Raw genomic sequence first — 23,404 nt, forward strand, 5'->3', positions numbered from 1 at the left:
CTCATGAACACAAGTCCTCTTTACAGTTACAGTCGATGTTGAAGGGCAGCAGTGGATGAACATGAAACTCACCTTAACTTGGGCAGCAGGTGAAGCAGCTGTAATCCTGGTGGACAAAAAATAGTTTGATATCCATGTATGCACCCTATATGACACTGTACACCTTCTACTTCTTTGGGTTAGTACATTAAGACCAAAGTTGTGTTAAAAACACAAGACATGAGTGAGGAATACGTGTGAGATCCATTCAGCCCAGGTGAAAGCAATTAACACTTGATCAATCCAATGGCTATGTTTCATTTGCATACTAGCATCCTAAGCGTACTATTTTTGTAGCATGCTGTATCCCTCTATCCCACAATGCAACATGCTCAATCTTTCATTTCTAATGTGATAAATGCCCCAGAAGCAATTTTGCAATTGAAGCTACACTTCCTGTTTGGCTGTGTATAGATTGTGTAGTATGTAGTGTGCACTCTACACACTGCATACTGCATCTAGTATGTATGCTGGTAAGCCATTTCAATGTCTTAGTTTTGAGACATTATTTGATTGGACTATCAAGATCTTTTAACACAAAATTGTTGAAAATAAATGGCAATTTACTTACGAGATGAAGACAATTTAATCAAGTCATATTGACAACGATGAGAGTGTTTACATGCACGGTCTTACACTGATTATGTTTAACACCTTAAACTCTCTGGTGCATTTTTGGGATGCCACACGCAATCACAATCACATATAAAAGCTCACTATCACACATGCTGTGGACTAAGACATTGAAATGGCTTACCAGCATACATACTAGATGCAGTATGCAGTGTGTAGAGTGCACACTACATACTACACAATCTATACACAGCCAAACAGGAAGTGTAGCTTCAATTGCAAAATTGCTTCTGGGGCATTTATCACATTAGAAATGAAAGATTGAGCATGTTGCATTGTGGGATAGAGGGATACTGCATACTACAAAAATAGTACGCTTAGGATGCTAGTATGCTAGTAATGGCAAAAAAAAAAAAGTCACATTTTTCATAGAACTCCCCACATAAAAGAAATACTCTCTAAAATAACTAATACTTTATGTGTTTATAGTCTTATGAAAATGAGAATGTTAAAAATACATTAATAATAATAATAATTTGTTGTCCTACATTTGTAAACATGTCATTCTGCTTCTGTTCACTCTATCTCACTTTGAGAAGTCTCATTTTATTCCACTAGATGGCAGCAAACACTAGAAACAATTACCGTTTCTCTGTCACATTCCATCACAATATACAGATGTGAACTGTAGGGGGCGCTCTAACACATTTTACCCCTCACAGATGTGAACTGTAGGGGTCATTAGAAAGCTGAGATCCTCCCCTTTTCAACAGTATATGACATTTGATCATCAATAATCGAAAACATATTTTCTGATGATTTGTTTTGCATACTTTTCCTGCTGGATGACATATTTTGTTCTGGACATCTAAGATATAACATTGGATTATTCAGCCAAACAAGTTCACAGACAAGTTAAAAATGGCTCATTATTTAGAAAACTGTCTAAGGTAAAAGCAGATATTACGTTTTTGGCTATTTTAGGCTTACAGCAGCAGTTATCGGAGCAAAATGAGACGTTTGTATTTGATGTCTTACAGAAATCATATTTCACAATGTGATTCTTTTGAAAATCTTTTAAACTGTGGTATTAAGGCAATGAGATTAACTATAGGGTTACATTCGTGAGAGTGAGAGCTTTCATTTGATATATGACTTGTCCATTTTAGATGCTACGAGAAGGACTTTTATTTTTATATTAATATTTCTACTCCATCGCCTCTAGGGGGCGCTAATTTTTAAACACGAAGGTTTTAAGGCCTTATTTTGTTATGTTATGTAACAAATGCAGAAGGGATGTTTATCTCTGAAAAGGCCAGATTCAAAGCTTTCAAATGATACCTCATATGCTTGACTGATTTATATGTAGACTTTAACAATTTAAGCGTAAACTATTTTCGTGACATAGCGCGAATGTTCGTGACCGGAGTTAATAAGCCAACAACAGCAAAATCGTCATTTACATTTTGCTATTTTAAATCTCATGTATCAATACGCTGATTTTTGGTAGTGATCAGAATATTCGTGTATATTATGTAGCATACTACGTTTTGAAAATTTTTTGGTTTAGTATTTTACACTATTTCACATACAACTCTTTAAAAATAGTAGAGAGCATAATGTTCTGCACAGTATGCACTAAGCAGTATGCTAGTATTCTATTGCAAGTACAGCTAGTTTAAATGAAAACACTTTGAATCCATCGCAACTCAAGTATAATCACCCAAAGTATAGTAACATTAGTTAAAATACCAATAAACTCCTTGCGCATCTTGTCTCTTTGCCGCAGGTCGTCGGTGCTGAAGATGACGGCGTTGATGACGCTCAGGAGCGTGACCATGTAAGGCACGTTATCTGTGGCTTGTAGTTCATTCATAATCACACTGAAGCGATACTGCTGCGTCTTCACACACTATAAGAGAAAACAAAGGGACATGTTAAAGAACATGTCGGATTGACATGTTATTCTTGACCACACATTACTAACATCACAAAATAAAAGAAATAACTCTAAATCATTTTTCTGAATGGCTGATAAATAAATCCATGAATTTGTGCATAAATAAATATATAAACACGTAAATGTGCGAAGGAGATGTACAAATAAAATAAATAAATGCACCAATTAATGCAAAAAAAAATATATATATATATTTATGTATTTATTTGTAAATCTCCCTGCACATTTAATTCGTTATATATTTATTTATGCATGAATATGCTGATTTATTTATGTATTATTTTTGCAGGTTTTGTCGTCCATAAATGTTATTATAATAACACAGATCTTTAATTAAATGTCACAGTATCACAGCATAAATTTGGAGGATGACGAATAAATAAATAAAAACACAAATTAATAATACATTTGCATAATTTGTAGATAAATAAATATGTAAGTTATTAAATATGCAAGGAGATGAATAAATAATTAAATAGATAAATAAATAAATACATCCATTTATGCAAAATAACACACTATATAAAAATTATATGAATTTTTGGGCAAATGCAAAAATGTGAAATTGAAAGTTGATTTTTAATTTCTTTAATAATTAATTTATTTTTATATGTAATATTTATTTTGTGCACCATGCTAATGAGAGGATGTCAATCAAACATCAGTAGGCGGACTTTATGACACCATTGGCTGATTACTATAAAAGTGCTTCATTGACTATGACGAATCAATCAATAAATAAAAGTTTATCAATAGTTCTCGTATAAAAGCATGAAGTGCGAAGGACAAACACATACAGAACAGCATGCAGAATTAAATAAGTGATTAAAGAAATATAGAAATGTGGAAATGTGCATTTCCCCAAACATTTATTTATGTTTTATATTGTATTATTTTTGCAATCTGTGGCAGGGCGGAGGGCGGGGCCGGGTCGTGATCCTACACACCCCAGCCCTCGCCCTGCCACACAATCATAGGTGCATTTATTTATTTATATATCTCCTCGCAGATGAATTTATTTATATATTTATTTCTGCATGAATATGCAGATTACTTAATATATTTATTAGCGTATTTATGCATTTATTTATTTATTTATTATATTTACATTTACATTTATGCATTTGGCGGACGCTTTTATCCAAAGTGTCTTACAGAGCACTTATTACAGGGACAATCCCCCCGGAGCAACCTGGAGTTAAGTGTCTTACTCAAGGACACAATGATGGTGGCTGTGGGGATCAAACCAGCAACCTTCTGAGTACCAATGTATTATACAGAGCACTTATTACAGGGACAATCCCCCCGGAGCAACCTGGAGTTAAGTGCCTTACTCAAGGACACAATGGTGGTGACTGTGGGGATCGAACCAGCAACCTCCTGAGTACCAATGTATTATACAGAGCACTTATTACAGGGACAATCCCCCCGGAGCAACCTGGAGTTAAGTGTCTTACTCAAGGACACAATGATGGTGGCTGTGGGGATCAAACCAGTGACCTTCTGAGTACCAATTATGTAAATACACCACCACATTTATTTATTTATTTGTATATCTCCTCGCAGATTTAATTATTTAATTATTTATTTATGCATGAACATGCAGATTACTTAATATATTAATTAGTGTATTTATGCATTTATTTATTTATTATTTTTGCAGGTTTCGTCCTCCATACTCACACACTTAATTATTTATAAATGTAATTAATATATATATAAATATATATATAATAAATGCTACATATTGATGTTTAATTAACATCCTTTCATTTGAATGTAGCACGAAGGAAAAATAAATACAGACCAACATATTAAATAAATGATTTACAAAATCTAGAATAAAAAATGTGCTTATTTTTTTATTTATATTTTATATTGTATTATTTATGCAATCATAGGTGCATTTATTTATTTATTTGTATATCTCCACGCAGATTTAATTATTTATATATTTATTTATGCATGAATTACTTAATATATTAATTAGTGCATTTATTTATTTATTTATTTGTATATCTCCTCACACATTTAATTACTGATATATTTATTTATGCACATATTTATTTATTAAGTGTGCGTTGTGTATTTATTTATAGTTTTGGCAGGTTTTGTCCTCCATACATGACACATTAAAAACCTAAATTCCACTTTTATCACAGATGAACACGTGCACAATAACCACTTAATTTAGCACTTAAGTTTGTCAAAGATGATTGACATGCAGGGGACATGAAGAAAAGACACTAGTGCAACTCTTCACCATTAAAATATCCATTTGATATCCCGTTGCTAACGGTAACATCATTGCTCCAAAGAAAACAAACTTCCCAAAAACTACTTTAGTTGAAATGACACTTCCAAACACACTTGCTGTTGTTTACTGACCTGATATCAATGACTTAAGAAGATTCACCGACCCAGACAGACACTTGCCTTGTAATGGTCCAGGGCGTCCAGAGCCAACCGGTGTCCCTCTGAAGAGAACATGCTGAGGGCCGCCAACAGCTCAAACACCTGCTTCTTCACCATCGTGTTGGACGTGTCCAAAGCTGGAGGAAAATGGAGAGGAAACATCGCAGTTTTAGCTTCCTCCTCCATTGTGTTCTCCTACTCCACATTTGGGATGTTGGTAGCACATTTTTGGGGGACGTAACATGAACTTTGTACATCTCATGGTTAAAAAAACAGCCAAGCATGTGATAGGTGTGAAGATTGTGCAAACGCAGATACTGCGAGCACTGCTTTGAAGAAATGTGTAAAAGACTGAGTGTTACTTCAAGGGATTGTACACATACTATTTAATATATACGGCACTGCTGTGATCAAGATATATTTCCTTTTATGTTCCATGTAAGAAAGAATATCTGATTCCTGAAGGAATGATTCTAAAGAGTCGGTTCTTTTGAATCACAGCATGAAACACACAGAGTGACCAGTGTAGTCTGATTCCTGAAGGAATGATTCTAAAGAGTCGGTTCTTTTGAATCACAGCATGAAACACACAGAGCGACCAGTGTAGTCTGATTCCTGAAGGAATGATTCTAAAGAGTCGGTTCTTTTGAATCACAGCGTGAAACACACAGAGCGACCAGTGTAGTCTGATTCCTGAAGGAATGATTCTAAAGAGTCGATTCTTTTGAATCACAGCGTGAAACACACAGAGTGACCAGTGTAGTCCGATTCCTGAACTAATGATTCTAAAGAGCCGATTCTTTTGAATCACAGCGTGAAACACACAGAGTGACCAGTGCAGTCTGATTCCTGAAGGAATGATTCTAAAGAGCCGATTCTTTTGAATCACAGCGTGAAACACACAGAGCGACCAGTGTAATCTGATTCCTGAAGGAATGATTCTAATGAGTCGGTTCTTTTGAATCACAGCATTAAACACACAGAGCGACCAGTGTAATCTGATTCCTGAAGGAATGATTCTAATGAGTCGGTTCTTTTGAATCACAGCATTAAACACACAGAGCGACCAGTGTAGTCCGATTCCTGAACTAATGATTCTAAAGAGTCGATTCTTTTGAATCACAGCATGAAACACACAGAGCGACCAGTGTAATCTGATTCCTGAAGGAATGATTCTAAAGAGTCGATTCAGAAAGAGTCGATTCAGAAACATTCGATTCCTTACGATTCCCATCCCTACATACAGGTTTGGACCAACATGAGGGTGAGTAAATGATGACAGAATTCTCATTTAGGGTTAAAGATGCTCTACCTTGTGACAGCTTGCGCACGTATCCCTCATTATCGATGATGAAGTGAATCCCGGCAGACGAGTTCATGACTGCTTTCACGCAGTTAACGCACGTCAGCTGCAGCAGCGTGTCTGCGATCCGAGAGCAGCCGCGTCCCGACAGACGGTCCAGAGCCTCCAGGAGCAGATCGAGTCCAGACAGCTCCAGAAACTGGACCATCCAGACCTCATCGCTCTTCTCCAGAAGCTTCTTCAGACCGGAGTAGTTGACGACGGTCGGCACCTGCAGCAGACGGATGCAGAGTTCTGCGTCTGCGTTTTCTAGGTTGGCGTCCTGCGAGGGGTCAGAGTCCTGAGACGACCCCAGTCGACCCCTGACTGCTGCCCATTTCTTCTGGGCTCCATCCGACTTCACTGACATGATGAAGATGATGATGAGGAAGATTCTGGAAAACACAATGACATTGAGAGTATTAAATATAAAGCAGTAATCACAATCTATCAGACTCAAGGGCACAATGATGACCTTGACCGGACGGGTCAGATGTGTAACCTTTATTTGACTCATTATAAACGCATTTTATATTTGATCACAACATATGCATTTGGATATACATTTAGACATTATCAAACTATTATTTGTCAAAGTTTAGTATTTTAAATTTGATTTGAAGTGTCAGTTTTTGCATGTCATTATGCTGCGATCAGACCTGACCATGATGTTACAGACACAGAAAAACATTTTACACCAATAATATATTTAAACATAAACATTTAATAACTCAAAGTAAATACAAAATAATATCAACATCAAGAATCAGAAATGAACTGCAGTATAAAACCGAACAATCAGAGTAAACATTTTGCAATTTCAAACTTTCTATAGTAAAAATGTATTTATCAAACATGTGTGTGTCTGTGTGTGTGTGTGTATGTGTGTGTGTGTGTGTGTATGTGTGTGTGTGTGTCTGTGTGTGTGTGTGTATATGTGTGTCTGAGTGTAAAGTGTGTCTGTGTGTGTCTGAGTGTGTGTGTGTGTGTCTGAGTGTAAAGTGTGTCTGTGTGTGTCTGTGTGTGTGTGTCTGAGTGTAAAGTGTGTCTGTGTGTGTCTGAGTGTGTGTGTCTGAGTGTAAAGTGTGTCTGAGTGTGTGTGTGTGTCTGAGTGTAAAGTGTGTCTGTGTGTGTCTGAGTGTGTGTGTGTGTCTGAGTGTAAAGTGTGTCTGCGTGTGTCTGTGTGTGTGTGTCTGAGTGTAAAGTGTGTCTGAGTGTGTGTGTGTGTCTGAGTGTGTGTGTCTGAGTGTAAAGTGTGTCTGTGTGTGTCTGAGTGTGTGTGTGTGTGTGTAAAGTGTTTGTGTGTGTCTGAGTGTAAAGTGTGTCTGTGTGTGTCTGAGTGTGTGTGTCTGAGTGTAAAGTGTGTGTGTGTGTGTCTGAGTGTGTGTGTCTGAGTGTAAAGTGTGTGTGTGTGTGTGTCTGAGTGTAAAGTGTGTGTGTGTGTCTGAGTGTGTGTGTGTGTCTGAGTGTAAAGTGTGTCTGAGTGTGTGTGTGTGTCTGAGTGTGTGTGTCTGAGTGTAAAGTGTGTGTGTGTGTGTCTGAGTGTAAAGTGTGTGTGTGTGTCTGAGTGTAAAGTGTGTCTGTGTGTGTCTGAGTGTGTGTGTCTGAGTGTAAAGTGTGTGTGTGTGTGTGTGTGTGTCTGAGTGTAAAGTGTGTGTGTGTCTGAGTGTAAAGTGTGTCTGTGTGTGTCTGAGTGTGTGTGTGTGTGTCTGAGTGTAAAGTGTGTGTGTGTCTGAGTGTGTGTGTGTGTGTCTGAGTGTGTGTGTGTGTCTGAGTGTAAAGTGTGTCTGTGTGTGTCTAAGTGTGTGTGTCTGTGTGTGTGTGTCTGTGTGTGTGTGTATGTGTGTTTTAGCACCTGTCCAGGGTGTTTCCGTGCCTTCCCGAGACAGATGGGATAGTCTCCAGCACTCCCCGTGACCCATCTCAAATAGTATAATGACTATATTCATTCTAATGAAATTCCCACATTCAGAGATCAATCATTCTTGAACTGTTGATCAGTCCAGACTTGCAAACATGAACAGCATGTGGACGCTTCTCAACACGGATCACATGTTCTTGAGTTGCTTTTTACTGGGATGTGACATGTTCAGGAATGAAATGTGTCCCAGAAATGATTTTGACAGTTTCAATGATCATCAATTGCTTTTATTAAAGCCTCTTCAACACTAAACAGCTGTAGAAATGAGATAATGATGTTATCGACAAAGTGATTCATCATGGCTCTGTTCAAGCAGCAAGTACTGGCGGAAACTTCCAGCCTCAGTATCAGGATCATCATGGATGTGTTTATGATGTGTGACAGATATTAAAGAAACATTGATGCGTGTAATATCAGTGTTACATATGTGATACATTCCTCAATATTTTAAACAGTCATTGAATCAAAAGCATCGCCATGACAACAGCATTATGTCCCGCATATTTCTCCAGCAACATTTAACCACCAACTGAACTTGATAAACTAATTAAAATAATTAATTTAATATCATAATGCAATTTATATTTTCTGAAGAAGCCGTAAAAGTGATCCGAGATAAAGAGGGTTTATATATAAAATATTTAAACATTTTAAAATGTTCAAAAGTTTGTTTTCTGAACGTGAAAGTATAGAGGCATAACAATATAATTTTTTTGTTTGGTAATTAATTTTTTTAATTTAATGGTTAATTCGTTTGGTAATGTATTTAATTTAATAAGGGGATTTTGCTGGCATTTTTTCAAAAGTAAGCCAAACAATAATTTTATATAATCGGTCACTATGTTAGTGTTACAAAAAACACACTGATGCTTTTCTCTTATTAATGTGTATTTATTTTTAATTAAAAAAAATGATGTTTTTTGCATTGTGGGTAATTGCATGACTGCCGTCTATTATTGTGAACGGTGTGGAAAAGAAAAAACTTTAATAAACGTGCTAGCGTTAACATTTAGCAATAATTAGCATTTTCATCAGCTTTATTTTGATGCTTGGATCGAAACATATAGTGTGTGTGAAATGTGTTATAGAAATACACTTGCCTAAATAATACCACATTTTAGAAAGTCCGATTTTTTATTAATTAATCAAATAGTTTATGATGTGTCCAGGAGTGTTCATTATTCATGTGTTTGAGATGTTAATCAGTAATTATCATAATTAATTCAGATTTAAAGTAACGTCCGGCATCATCCAATCACTGTCAATCATGTTCAAATAAAACATTATAAATGTTGAATCTATGAACTGATGATCATCGAGTGTCCAAACATCATCTGCAGCCTGAAACTGAACTTCTGATCCGATTCTAGGAGTGAACGCATTTAACTGCATAGAGAGATATAGTATGCTCCCTTGCTCCCTATTTAGTGAACGCACTTAACTGCATAGAGAGATATAGGATGCTCCCTTGCTCCCTATTTAGTGAATGCACTTAACTGCATAGAGAGATATAGGATGCTCCCTTGCTCCCTATTTAGTGAATGCACTTACTGCATAGAGAGCTATAGGATGCTCCCTTGTTCCCTATTTAGTGAATGCACTTAACTGGATAGAGAGCTATATGATGCTCCCCTGTTCCCTATTTAGTGCATGACTTAACTGCATAGAGAGATATAGGATGCTCCCTTGCTCCCTATTTAGTGCATGAGTTAACTGCATAGAGAGATATAGGATGCTCCCTTGCTCCCTATTTAGTGCATGAGTTAACTGCATAGAGAGCTATAGGATGCTCCCTTGCTCCCTATTTAGTGCATGAGTTAACTGCATAGAGAGCTATAGTATGCTCCCTTGCTCCCTATTTAGTGAATGACTTAACTGCATGGAGAGCTATAGTATGCTCCCTTGCTCCCTATTTAGTGCATGACTTAACTGCATGGAGAGATATAGTATGCTCCCTTGCTCCCTATTTAGTGCATGACTTAACTGCATGGAGAGATATAGGATGCTCCCTTGCTCCCTATTTAGTGAATGACTTAACTGCATGGAGAGCTATAGTATGCTCCCTTGCTCCCTATTTAGTGAATGACTTAACTGCATGGAGAGCTATAGTATGCTCCCTTGCTCCCTATTTAGTGCATGACTTAACTGCATGGAGAGATATAGGATGCTCCCTTGTTCCCTATTTAGTGAATGCACTTAACTGGATAGAGAGCTATAGGATGCTCCCTTGCTCCCTATTTAGTGCATGACTTAACTGCATAGAGAGATATAGGATGCTCCCTTGCTCCCTATTTAGTGCATGAGTTAACTGCATAGAGAGCTATAGGATGCTCCCTTGCTCCCTATTTAGTGAATGCACTTAACTGCATAGAGAGCTATATGATGATCCCTTGCTCCCTATTTAGTGCATGAGTTAACTGCATAGAGAGCTATAGGATGCTCCCTTGCTCCCTATTTAGTGAATGCATTTAACTGAGAGCTATAGGATGCTCCCTTGCTCCCTATTTAGTGCATGACTTAACCTCCAGTGTTCACAATAAATCGCTCAAATGTTAAAAATGTCACATCAGATGAAACTAGAGACTCTAATCTTTCGACTCAAACAGGTTTCAGTGTAAAAACTTAATGAGGTTTCTGACCAGATGTAGTTTTGTTGCCGTTTCTCCCAAAGACAAGCTCCGCTGTGGTCAGCGCCATGTTGTTCGGTCACATGACTTAAACACTTTACTGAGCACACAGAGTCTCCTGAACTGAGATCAGTCGGTTTAAATGAAATATAATTATGCGCTGCATATAGCAAAGCCAAACTGTAATGTCCACGCACGTGGCTGAGGGGTCACGGGAGGATAAATATACAGTGACATGAATGTGCTGATTCAACAACATAGTTTACTTCACTGGACGCTGATTATTTTAAACTAAACACATCAGTCCATAGATAGAGTCTGTCAGCGTCACACACAGGCAGATTTATCCGCAGGGATTTACTGTAGACAACAGAGTGCTTGTGGCAGAACATATCTAAACAAAAGTGTCAGACTTAGGTTAAACAGAAGCATTTTTTCTGCTTCATAGAACAGGCTATTTATTGGAGGTTGGGCACATTCCAAAAATTCTCCAGTTATGTGGATATTTCGTCTCTAGATGCCAGTTACCGCTGGGTACAATGAACACAAAGATCCACAGAGGAGCACTGGCTCTCACTGGTTTTGGTTATGTAATGCACGGCCTTAGAACATAAGGGAAGTCTTTTCTCTTCCCTTTAAACAAATGTACTTATTTTAACGTCATGTAAAAATTCCATCAAACTGAATTACTTCGGTTACTTAATAACATTTAACCCTTTAATCTTGGACGGGCCCGTGAGAAAAATAAATCTTAATTATATGAATAACTACAGTCTTGACCCACACACAACAGTTGTCGTTTGAAAGATTAGAAGCTCGACTTTTCAATGCATGTCGACATTATGACCAAAACTGAACAAGTGCTTTGAAATTTACAGATAAATCAGAAGTGTTACGTTTTTATAATTTATATTTAAAAAATGTGCACCTATTATTGCAATCAATAAAAACATCAATCTGATCAAATATGTGTCATATGTCATTGGAAAGCTCTTAAAGAGTAAAATACAACCAGCCTAACAATTAAAACAACTAGACAAAAATATAGCGAGTAACAGCTAAGTGTAAGTCTTTGACAATTATGTTGGTGTTGTTCATATGCCACGTTTTTGCTAATAACTTCACGAAAAATAAACTGAACATAAATCATTAATTAGAGTCTGTGATTATCTTTCAATCGAGTCCACACACAAGATAATCAGATGTATTGATCATTAGATAATCCACATGAAGCACAATGTTACATATGGCCACCAGGAGATGGCGCCAAACACACGACACAGACTCAATGATGACTCAAATGACACAGAATGAAACTCATTCTGTGAAATCTCATGACTAAAATCATGTCTGCATGCTATGCAATACGGGTGGGCGATTGTGAAGCTTTCCACTAAGGAAGACACGGGAACCAGCGTCGGCTTCAAGGTAAGATTCTTTAATTATACACTTCTTGTTCGATACACAATCGTTTAACACACGTTCTTTTTGTTGCTACTCTGGGTGTAGGCACTCCCTCTTTCCGAGGCTCTGTGGCTGCTGCTCTTTTATGCCGCTCTCCTCATGCTTACTGCAATTAGACACCGGTGTTAGACATAATTTAGCTCAGGTGTAAGCGCCCTTACCGCTTTTCTCTCCCAGACGGGCGCTTGACCACGCCCCCGCTGCCACAGCGATATGAACAAAATCTTATATCACGATATGAGTAGTGTTATATCACAATAATGGTATATATATATATCGCAATATAGTAATTGTTTAGCATAATAAATAACCATACTTTAATGCCTTTTTTTTAAATACTTTTTAAGTGAAAACTACTTCCTGTTATATAATTTTCTCCTTATTTAGAACTTGACAAACAGTCAACCTTAAATGCCCAAAATACTCGACCTTCCCATATTACCCAATTTCACATTATGCCACATTTCGGTCTGATATGTTGTTTGACCAACAGTATTATAAACTTTCCTCAAGATAGTTTCAAAGCAAAACAACAAAGAAAATACGACATAATTTTAGTAAAAAAATACACAACAAAAATCACTTTATGTCTTATATTTAAAAATATTTATCAACACTTCTTGCAGAATATGTGGAGCGCATCTTTTAGCCCTCACACCCCCAGAGCTTAAAGGGTTAAAAAAGTTGATATTTTAAGTTTTATTCATTAAATTTGGCTAAACATTACACAATTCAAATCGTTTGTTATGACATTGAAATGCATAAATCCTAAAAATATTTCCCCTGCTGTCGGTGACCCTGTCAGAACAGAGATGCGACACATTAGTGACAAACCACCAGCTCCAGATTTACAACGATCTCATTCAAACACTTTCCCAGAAAATCTCATTCAACACGCAAAGAATTTGTGATTGTGACAAACCACAATCTGATATCAACAGTGTTTGTTTTGTACATTGTTTCATAAAATCGAAAACACACGTACTCTCTTCACCAGCTGAGATAAAGTAAAACATTCACTTTCGGCTGATCGGAGAACATGTTACACAAACAAGAATGTCAGAAGGAATTTTAGAATGCATGCTTGGAATTTCCTTGACAAAAACACTCTGAAGACACCAATGAAATGCTGCAGTCATGAAGGATTTCAGGAAACTCACAACGATCCTCACTGGCATACAACCACACACATTAGCGCTCCTGTAATTGACGAATCTCAACCTGTCAAGAACACGTCCAGGTCATAGTTCACCCTAAAATTATAATTCTCTCATTTACTCACCCTCATTATGACTCAAACTTGTATGACTTTCTTTGATCTTTTCTTTCCTTTTTTTTTCATCTGTTGTGTGTTATTGTCCATATAAGGTAAATCAATGGGGTCAAAACTTGTCAAGCTCTATAAAGGCATTATAGAGGTAATCCATATGACTCCAGAGGTTTAATCCAATGTTTGCCAACCTTTTTTATGCCATCAGGTCACGTAGGCACAGTGATGAGGTCACGGGTGGCAAGAACCGTAATTGGGTAATGAAACAACAAATTTGCTTCTTTTCTAATTTGTAGATTTGTTCTTGCAAATTACTGGAATGCAAACTCATGAAGGGTGTAAAAGGTGAGAGAAAGACTGGCTCGCTGGTCCTGAACACGCCGTCCACTGGTCCTTAGCCGCTCCGCCCCCTGGCAAACGGCAGCTGTTCCTCCACAGCCCGGAAGACGGCAGCGGGTCCTCCATCCCCTAGTGGCTGGCAATGGTTCCTCCACTTCCTGGCAGACGGCAGCGACCCCTCTGTCCCCTGGCGGACGTCAACGGCTCCTCCGACTCCTGGCAGATGTCAACAGCTCCTCTGACTCCTACCGGACGTCAATGGCACTTCCGTCTCCTGCCAGCAGTGGCCACTCCATCTCCTAGTGGCTGGCAACGGCTCCTCCTCTTCCTGGCATACGGCAACGGCTCCTCCTCTTCCTGGCGGACGGCAGCATTTCCTCCGCTCCCTGGCGGATGTCAACGTCTCCTCCGTCTCCTGGCGGACGTCAACGGCTCCTCCATCTCCTGGCGGACATCAACGGCTCCTCCGTCTCTTGCCGGACGTCAATGTCGCCTCCGTCTCCTGCCGAACGGGAGCGGCCAATCCGTCACAGTATGACTGTGAATATGCATTGAAACATTCACTTTTGTCCAAATACCTCGAGGTGTGAAGGCAGAATTTTTGTGCATTTGACCCCTATTACGAGTCCCAATCGTTACCATGTTACCATGTTACCATGTAACAAAATCAAAAATATGTTAGCAACACAGTCAAACGGTTCTAATATACTTCAATATTTTCCAGGACAAATCACTTTTTTCCAAGACATTTTTGTCCATCCATCCATCCATCTTCAACCGCTTATCCGAAGTCGGGTCGTGGGGGCAGCTGCTCCAGCAGGGGGCCCCAAACTTCCCTATCCCGAGCCACATTAACCAGCTCTGACTGGGGGACCCCGAGGCGTTCCCAGGCCAGTGTGGAGATGTAATCTCTCCACCTAATCCTGGGTCTTCCCCGAGGCCTCCTCCCAGCTGGGCGTGCCTGAAACACCTCCCTAGGGAGGCGGTCAGGGGCATCCTTACCAGATGCCCAAACCACCTCAACTGACTCCTTTCGACGCAAAGGAGCAGCGTCTCTACTCCGAGCTCCTCACGGATGACTGAGCTCCTCACCCTATCTCTAAGGGAGAAGCCCGCCACCCTTCTGAGGAAGCCCATTTCGGCCGCTTGTACTCGCGACCTAGTTCTTTCGGTCATGACCCAACCTTCATGACCATAGGTGAGGGTAGGAACAAAAATGGACGGGTAGATCGAGAGCTTTGCCTTTCGGCTCAGCTCTCTTTTCGTGACAACGGTGCGATAGAGCGAGTGCAATACCGCCCCCGCTGCCCCGAATCTCCGGCTAAACTCCCGCTCCATTGTCCCCTCACTCGTGAACAAGACCCCGAGGTACTTAAACTCCTTCACTTGGGGCAAAACCTCATTCCCTACCTGGAGTACGCACTCCATTTTTGTGGAGTTTTTTGTATTTTTTTTTAATTGTCCACGACTTTTCCATGTTTGGCAAACTGTATTGCAAAGTTCCAGACTAATCAAGTCTCAGAGAGGGATAAAGGCTGACTGGAGACTGCAGTGGGACAGAGAGAGAGATTTACGGGCAGCTTTCCGACACCTGTGCGTGTGTTTGTCTTTTTGTTTAAGTTTTTTATTAAAATATAATTTTTATTGTCAAGCCGGTTCTCGCCTCCTCCTTTCCCTTTTACCTTTACACTGGTGCCGAAATCCAGGAAGAAGGATGGATGCTACCATCCAACCCAACGGAGCAGCCGCGGCCATCCGCCGGAGGATGGAGCAGCCCGGCCGCCTGGAAGCGGAGGAACGGCCGCCGACCATGAGGGGAGAAGGGGCTCCTAGCCGACCACCTGGAGCAGTTACCACTGCCAGGGGCGGGGGAGACCCCTACCGTCCACCAAAAACGCAGTGGGGCGTTCTGTCCACCAGGGGCCGGAGGTCTGCCTCCAATCCGCCCGGGGAGGTGCGGCTGTCGTCCATTAGAGTGTGGAGGAGTGGCCGAGGACCAAGCTACGGCATATCGGAGAACCGGCGAGTAAGTGTTTTTTTTCCTCTCTCCCACTGCCGCTCCGAGGCACACTGGACACACTCAGTACATAAATCTGCACATTTCTAAAGTACAAATGAGAAATAAAGAACGGCTTAAACTCACCAGAGGTGACACGAATCACCCTCATGATGACATCACAAATACCTCAATGACCAACCAGCGACAACAAAACAAAAACAATAGTCGTAAGAATTAAAGCTAATTACATTTTTACATTAAAAGATATTATTTTACTACATAAGTGTCCTTGTTTTGACCAAACAAACATCATTTATTCAAGCGCAAGGGTTTATGGGTATTGCATTTTTGTACTTGGTCATTTTGAGTTAGTTCTACTCAAAGTCACAGTTTTAAGAATTCATGTATTTGAGTCGTGAGTCCAAAATGTGACATTTCAAGTCATGTTTAATTAGGATGACTTCAATATTTTTATTAATGACAACTTTAGGATTTAGAGAGTAACTGTAACTTAATTAAAACTAGTAAGATTAAGTTGAATAAACTTTTTAAGTTGAATGAACTGATACATTGTGTCTTTATGTCTCAAAAAGGTTTTATAGTTATGCTGACATAAAATGACCATAAGATGAATTTACTTAAAAAGTGTGAACGTTATAAAAGCTTAAAATAATTAGTGAACGTTCTATTTAAGTTTCTGTTAGGTTGTCACAAAAACCTTCCTGCAACGTTCTGGGAACGTTAGTTTATGGTTATAAAACCTTAAAATAATTAGTGAACGTTCCTGTTAGGTTGTCACAAAAACCTCCCTGCAACGTTCTGTGAACGTTAGTTTATGGTTATAAAACCTTACAATAATTAGTGAACGTTCCTGTTAGGTTGTCACAAAAACCTTCCAGCAACATTCTGGGAACGTTAGTTTATGGTTATAAAACCTTAAAATAATTAGTGAACGTTCTATTTAAGTTCCTGTTAGGTTGTCACAAAAACCTTCCAGCAACGTTCTGGGAACGTTAGTTTATGGTTATAAAACCTTAAAATAATTAGTGAACGTTCCTGTTAGGTTGTCACAAAAACCTTCCTGCAACGTTCTGGGAACGTTAGTTTATGGTTATAAAAGCTTAAAATATTGTCATCTCAATAACGTCACAATGTAAAAACAAAATACTTTCAAGGTTTCTATTGATTTAGATGATGTTTTAGTGACAGTCACCCAAATAACTGAAAGAAGCAGGTTATTTTACAGCATTTCTTTGCTCAGAAGCTCCTTCTGTATGACTGCACAATCCAGTAAAGCTGTTTTTCTCTATCTTGACCTGGATAAATCTCCTGTATCTCACATTCATCGCTCTAGTCTGTGAGGTCACAGGCTCTCATTAGTGTTAACCTACATATGAACAATCCCATCGCTGGTGAGCGAGCTGTACCTCATATCTGAACAATGCAAAGAATGATTATTAGGGTGAAACTTGCTTTACAATACTAGAAACAGGCAAATGCGACTTGAGCTTTTATTAAGAGCATCGCTAGAAGCGTCACGTGCATAAATGTGTCATGTTTCCTCATGAGTGTCACGCTTTCATGACACACTCTAACGGGACAAACAACAGCCGTTTCCTGTGAGAAGGCGGACAGAGAGCAATGATCTTTGTTTCTGAGGATGGGATTAACAGGGGCCAGAGAATTAAACATTATCTAGAGCAATAGGGAATGTCAAAATCCAGTTTAAAGGGAAAAAAGACTCTTCTGTTGTGATTGATAGCAAGTAGACTAATGCTTTGTTTTGTACCTTTTGTAGTCTGTCCAAGAGGTTGATTTTACAGAACAAATGTAGTTAATGTTATCCATCTATTGGAATTCAGCGGGAGTGTCTTTGAAGACTTTGAACATCTGGATCAACTTAGACTTTATCTGAACTCCAGCAGTTAATTGATTGAGGCTCTTTAAACACTCTTTCCTCTTGTACACTTGAATGCTGCCGTCCAGCTGTTCTCTATATACTCACCCACACAAAGCGCCCTATTTTAAGAGCGCTAGTGCTGAGTCAGGAAGTCTGCGCTAATGGGCTGGGTCGAGTGCTATTTAATTCAGAGGTTCTTCTCCAGTTATTCCAGCGTCTGCATCCAAATATATAGTCCATTCCCTCAAGCGCGTGTGGAGGCTTCACGCTATTCTCCGCGGCATCCATGCACAACTCACCACGCGCCCCACTGAGAGTGAGAACCACATTATAGCGACCACGAGGAGGTTACCACATGTGACTCTACCCTCCCTAGCAACCGGCCCAATTTGGTTGCTAAGGAGACCTGACTGGAGTCACTCACCACACGCCCCACCGAGAGCGAGAACCACATTATAGTGACAACGAGGAGGTTACCACATGTGACTCTACCCTCCCTAGCAACCGGCCCAATTTGGTTGCTAAGGAGACCTGACTGGAGTCACTCAGCACGCCCTGGATTCAAACTAGCGACTCCAGGTGTGATAGTCAAATAACAAATTATTGATGAATGCCCATCCCTAATATTGTTCCATCTCTACATTTAATTGTTAATATAAACATGAATGTAAGCGCAGTGTAGTTCTAGCGGGACGACTAGCGGCTGTACATCATCGCACCATTAGCAGGTTAACTCCCAGCCAATCGCATGTAAGCCATTGCTTTATATGTCTGCTCACAATCTATCACATTGCTGTTTCAGTGTGCTAACACGGAAACCTCCTCCACCCCACCACCACCTGTTGAATCCCGTCCTGCCACCCCGCCTCCTATCTCCAGCAGGATATGACGCTTCCGAGTACAAATTCTCCGGACCGCCAGACGGGGCCTATCCTAAAGAGAGACGTTACCTTTCTGCTTTACACTCATCAAATAAATGTCTTCTTAAATTTCACTCAAGTCTGCAAGTCTTTCTGATAGAAAAATAATTATGATAAAATAAACCATGACCTTTAGATAGTTCAACAAAATCTCATAAATATATTTTTTTCTTCTTCTTGTTTTTCTAAAAAACAGCAATGACAGTGAATTCCACTATATTTTTGCAGAGTTAGGACATGAACTTTATGAACTTTATTACCACCAGCGGGTGGAATCTCCCAACTGCAAATGCAGGAACTTTGGAGATGTTTTAGTAATAGCAAATTACTATTTGCGCCACTTCATTTACATACAATGCATGGTTTGCATGCGTATACCCAAAGTAGTGCAAACACTCCCACACACGGCCACTTGCTCTTAGCGCCTAAGAGAACGTTGTGCGCGATCATAGTGCTGTGCTTTGTGCACGTACGTAAATAGATCCCTGAGTCACAAATACACTACAAAAATACCTTTTACTATTGTCAGTTTACAGAATCCTCCCTTGATCATATTACACAAAAATAAATTTAACCAAGTGAACTTAAATTAACTGAGTTGTTTCAATGCTTTCAAGTTTACTTAAACTATTTGTTTTGGGACAACTTGAATATTTTTGATTGGTTAACTGGGTAGGTTATTTATAATTCCCAGTATTGAGTTAATTTAACATGTCTATTTTAGTTGGGTTTACTTTGTTCAATTAAGTTCCATCTACTTGAAGTATTTACGTTGATTTAACATAGTAATATTACATTTACATTTATGCATTTGGCTTTTAACATAGTCACTTTAGCGACTTACAGTGCTCTTATTACAGAGACAATCCCCCTGGAGCAGTCTGGAGTTAAGTGTCTTACTCAAGGACACAATGGTGGTGGCTGTGGGGATCGAACCAGCAACCTTCTGATTACCAGTTATGTGCTTTAGCCCACTACGTCAACACCACTCCAGTTAATTTTAATTTAAGAAAACTCATACAAACATGTAAAGCCACTGTCCATGACTGTACATGTCTACTTTAGTTAGGTTTACTCCATTCAATTAAGTTCCATCTACTTGAAGTATTTAAGTTGATATAACATAGTAATTTCAATTTAAGAAAACTAATTAAAAACATGTAAAGCCACTGTCCATGACTGAGCATGTCTACTTTAGTTAGGTTTACTCCATTGAATTAAGTTCCATCTACTTGAAGTATTTAAGTTGATATAACATAGTAATTTCAATTTAAGAAAACTAATTACAAACATGTAAAGCCACTGTCCATGACTGTACATGTCTACTTTAGTTAGGTTTACTCCGTTCAATTAAGTTCCATCTACTTGAAATATTTAAGTTGATATAACATAGTAATTTCAATTTAAGAAAACTAATTACAAACATGTAAAGCCACTGTCCATGACTGTACATGTCTACTTTAGTTAGGTTTACTCCGTTCAATTAAGTTCCATCTACTTGAAATATTTAAGTTGATATAACATAGTAATTTCAATTTAAGAAAACTAATTACAAACATGTAAAGCCACTGTCCATGACTGTACATGTATACTTTAGTTAGGTTTACTCCATTCAATTAAGTTCCATCTACTTGAAGTATTTAAGTTGATATAACATAGTAATTTCAATTTAAGAAAACTAATTACAAACATGTAAAGCCACTGTCCATGACTGAACATGTCTACTTTAGTTAGGTTTACTCCGTTCAATTAAGTTCCATCTACTTGAAGTATTTAAGTTGATATAACATAGTAATTTCAATTTAAGAAAACTAATTAAAAACATGTAAAGCCACTGTCCATGACTGTACATGTCTACTTTAGTTAGGTTTACTCCGTTCAATTAAGTTCCATCTACTTGAAATATTTAAGTTGATATAACATAGTAATTTCAATTTAAGAAAACTAATTACAAACATGTAAAGCCACTGTCCATGACTGTACATGTCTACTTTAGTTAGGTTTACTCCGTTCAATTAAGTTCCATCTACTTGAAGTATTTAAGTTGATATAACATAGTAATTTTAATTTAAGAAAACTAATTACAAACATGTAAAGCCACTGTCCATGACTGTACATGTCTACTTTAGTTAGGTTTACTCCGTTCAATTAAGTTCCATCTACTTGAAATATTTAAGTTGATATAACATAGTAATTTTAATTTAAGAAAACTCAATACATTTACATTTATTCATTTGGCAGACGCTTTTATCCAAAGCGACTTACAAAAGAGGAAGAACATCAGCGAATCATCTTAGGGAGACAGTGGTACAAAAAGTGCCATATTACAAAGTTTCACTATCATCAGAATAGTACACCAAACAGATTTAAGTGCAACAAGAAATGTAAATATATATATATATATTTTTTTTTATTTATTTTTTTTTTAGTACAAACAATACAAACATGTAAAGCCATTGTCCATGACTGAACATGTCTACTTTAGTTAGGTTTACTCCGTTCAATTAAGTTCCATCTACTTGAAGTATTTAAGTTGATATAACATAGTAATTGTAATTTAAGAAAACTCAATACAAACATGTTAAACCACTGATTTCTTTTTTGAGAGTACACTACATGAGCAACTGCAAATTAATGCCAATGAATTTGAAAATAAAAGTTCAAACATCACACATGGGTGTGGAGATCTTGTGTCCACAAACATTCGGCCATGCATTATACCAAATGAATCACAATATGTATTATGTGCCACAAAAAGGACAAACAACACAGGGCAGAAGACAATATGTCTTGAAAGAACTGCCATGGCAATACTCATATAAAGGCTAACTCCCTCTGCACATGCTATATAAGCCCATGTTAAAACATTAAAGGAACAGTTCACCCAAAAATGAACATTTTGTCCTTTAGATTCTTTAAAAAAGTTTCCTTTAGTGTTCAACAGGAAAATAAAAGCATACTGGTTTGGAACAACATAAGGATGAGTAAATAATGACAGAAAACCTTTATTTTTGGGGGAACTTTTCCTTTAAAGAGCCAATACATTATGACCCTGAATTTGTATCATTCACAACCACATTCGAGAAAAAACATCCTGTTATTTTACACTAAACTCATGCATTAATATCATATTATACGCTGATATTAATAATGACAACTCAATGCAAAAACATGTTTCAGTGACTAACATAAAGCACAAAGTGAGCTACTTCCTCCTCTACATTTGATTGCTGTCAGATGATCTCCACACAGATCTGCAGTTATTATCAGCGCTGAATAAAACGCCTACACTAATGCATTTACACCCACACAGAGTCACAAATGTGAAATAAATCACAGTATGTCCCAGAAACATCTCAAAGCAGAAGAGAATATATGGTGGAATCACTGCCATGGAAATACTCATAAACAATAACAATAACTGAAGACAGTTTTTAGAGCAGCATCATATTCAAAAGTTATTATAAATACAGTCAATTACATTTTTACATGTACATTTTTGTGGAACGTCACACTGCCATAGATAACTGTTCTGGTGTCTAAAAGTCTCTTTTTAGACCTTAATCATATTTTTTAAATTATCTTTAAAATGCACAAACTCTAACTTTGACCCTCATTTCACAGCAGCCTCCTCGTGCACATCTAATATCATTATACATAATGATAGAACCGATGTGACATGCAATGACACAATCATGTGATTTCAGCAGATGTTACATTCAGATGACAAACGCAACATTGTATCTGCTGTGTTGACTGATCAATAGTCACTTGTACAGTACAGACAGGTTTGAGTCAACACTGTCCTTGAATTAAAAGCTCTAAAGATCTGCTGTTTGCTGTCGATGATCCTTCACTCCTTCTAAACATGGCGAGTTCTCCTCCACAGCGCCATAAGCAGCATATTTAATAAACAGCTGACGTGGGTCTGAAACTAGGTGTTATTTGAATAAACCGTTAAATCAAGTGTATTTGTATAGATGTAAATACATAAACATTCATGTCTCTCACCTCTGTATTCACTCGATGTTCTTCAGGATGTGCTGTATGACAGGACTGATGAGATGAAACACATTCCGGGTGTTGTTCCTGATACTTTGGGCGGATGAGGTTGAAATTCTTGGACTCGAGCTGCTGCTGCTGTTGCTGCCGCTGCCACATGTGCTGACTCCGCCCCCTGAGACTGAGTGGGCGTGCCTCAATTTGGCCCTCTGTCAATCAAAACACATCGGCAACGATCGGACTGTCTGGAGCACACTTGCGTACTGTTTACGAAACACTGCGCGGTTATATACTGTATTCCCTTTTATAAATGTTATTTCAAAGTACTTTATTGTCACGATAACTAACGAATACGGCCCTAGTAATGTTAAAAATAAACGACTAAATAAAATACTGCCTTCTCTTTGTGTAATAAATGAAACAGGACACAGTATGCAAAGACAAACAAACATAAATGAATAAAATAAATAAAAACAAATCGTATGTCCTAGTGACGTTAATATAATAAATAATAAACAAACTGCATAGGCCTACTACGTTCAATAAATTAAATTAAAATAGCACACAGTATGCGAAGACAAACTAAAATAAATAAATAAATAAACAGAATGGTCCTAGTAATATTCATAAAAT

General features: G+C 38.2%; 1 protein-coding gene across 1 annotated transcript; it reads right to left on the reverse strand.

Annotated features, from left to right (window-relative positions):
- Positions 1-68: 68 nt before the first annotated feature.
- Positions 69-22,916, reverse strand: inf2 (inverted formin 2). Its single transcript, XM_052145497.1, has 5 exons — positions 22,781-22,916; positions 6,300-6,724; positions 5,009-5,124; positions 2,365-2,524; positions 69-106 (listed from the first exon to the last, which is right to left on the reverse strand). The coding sequence occupies exons 2-5, from the start codon at positions 6,697-6,699 to the stop codon at positions 69-71; spliced, it is 714 nt and encodes a 237-aa protein (XP_052001457.1). The 5' UTR covers positions 6,700-6,724; positions 22,781-22,916.
- Positions 22,917-23,404: the final 488 nt, after the last annotated feature.

Source organism: Xyrauchen texanus, chromosome 16 (assembly GCF_025860055.1).
Source record: "Xyrauchen texanus isolate HMW12.3.18 chromosome 16, RBS_HiC_50CHRs, whole genome shotgun sequence".
NCBI lineage: Eukaryota > Metazoa > Chordata > Actinopteri > Cypriniformes > Catostomidae > Xyrauchen > Xyrauchen texanus.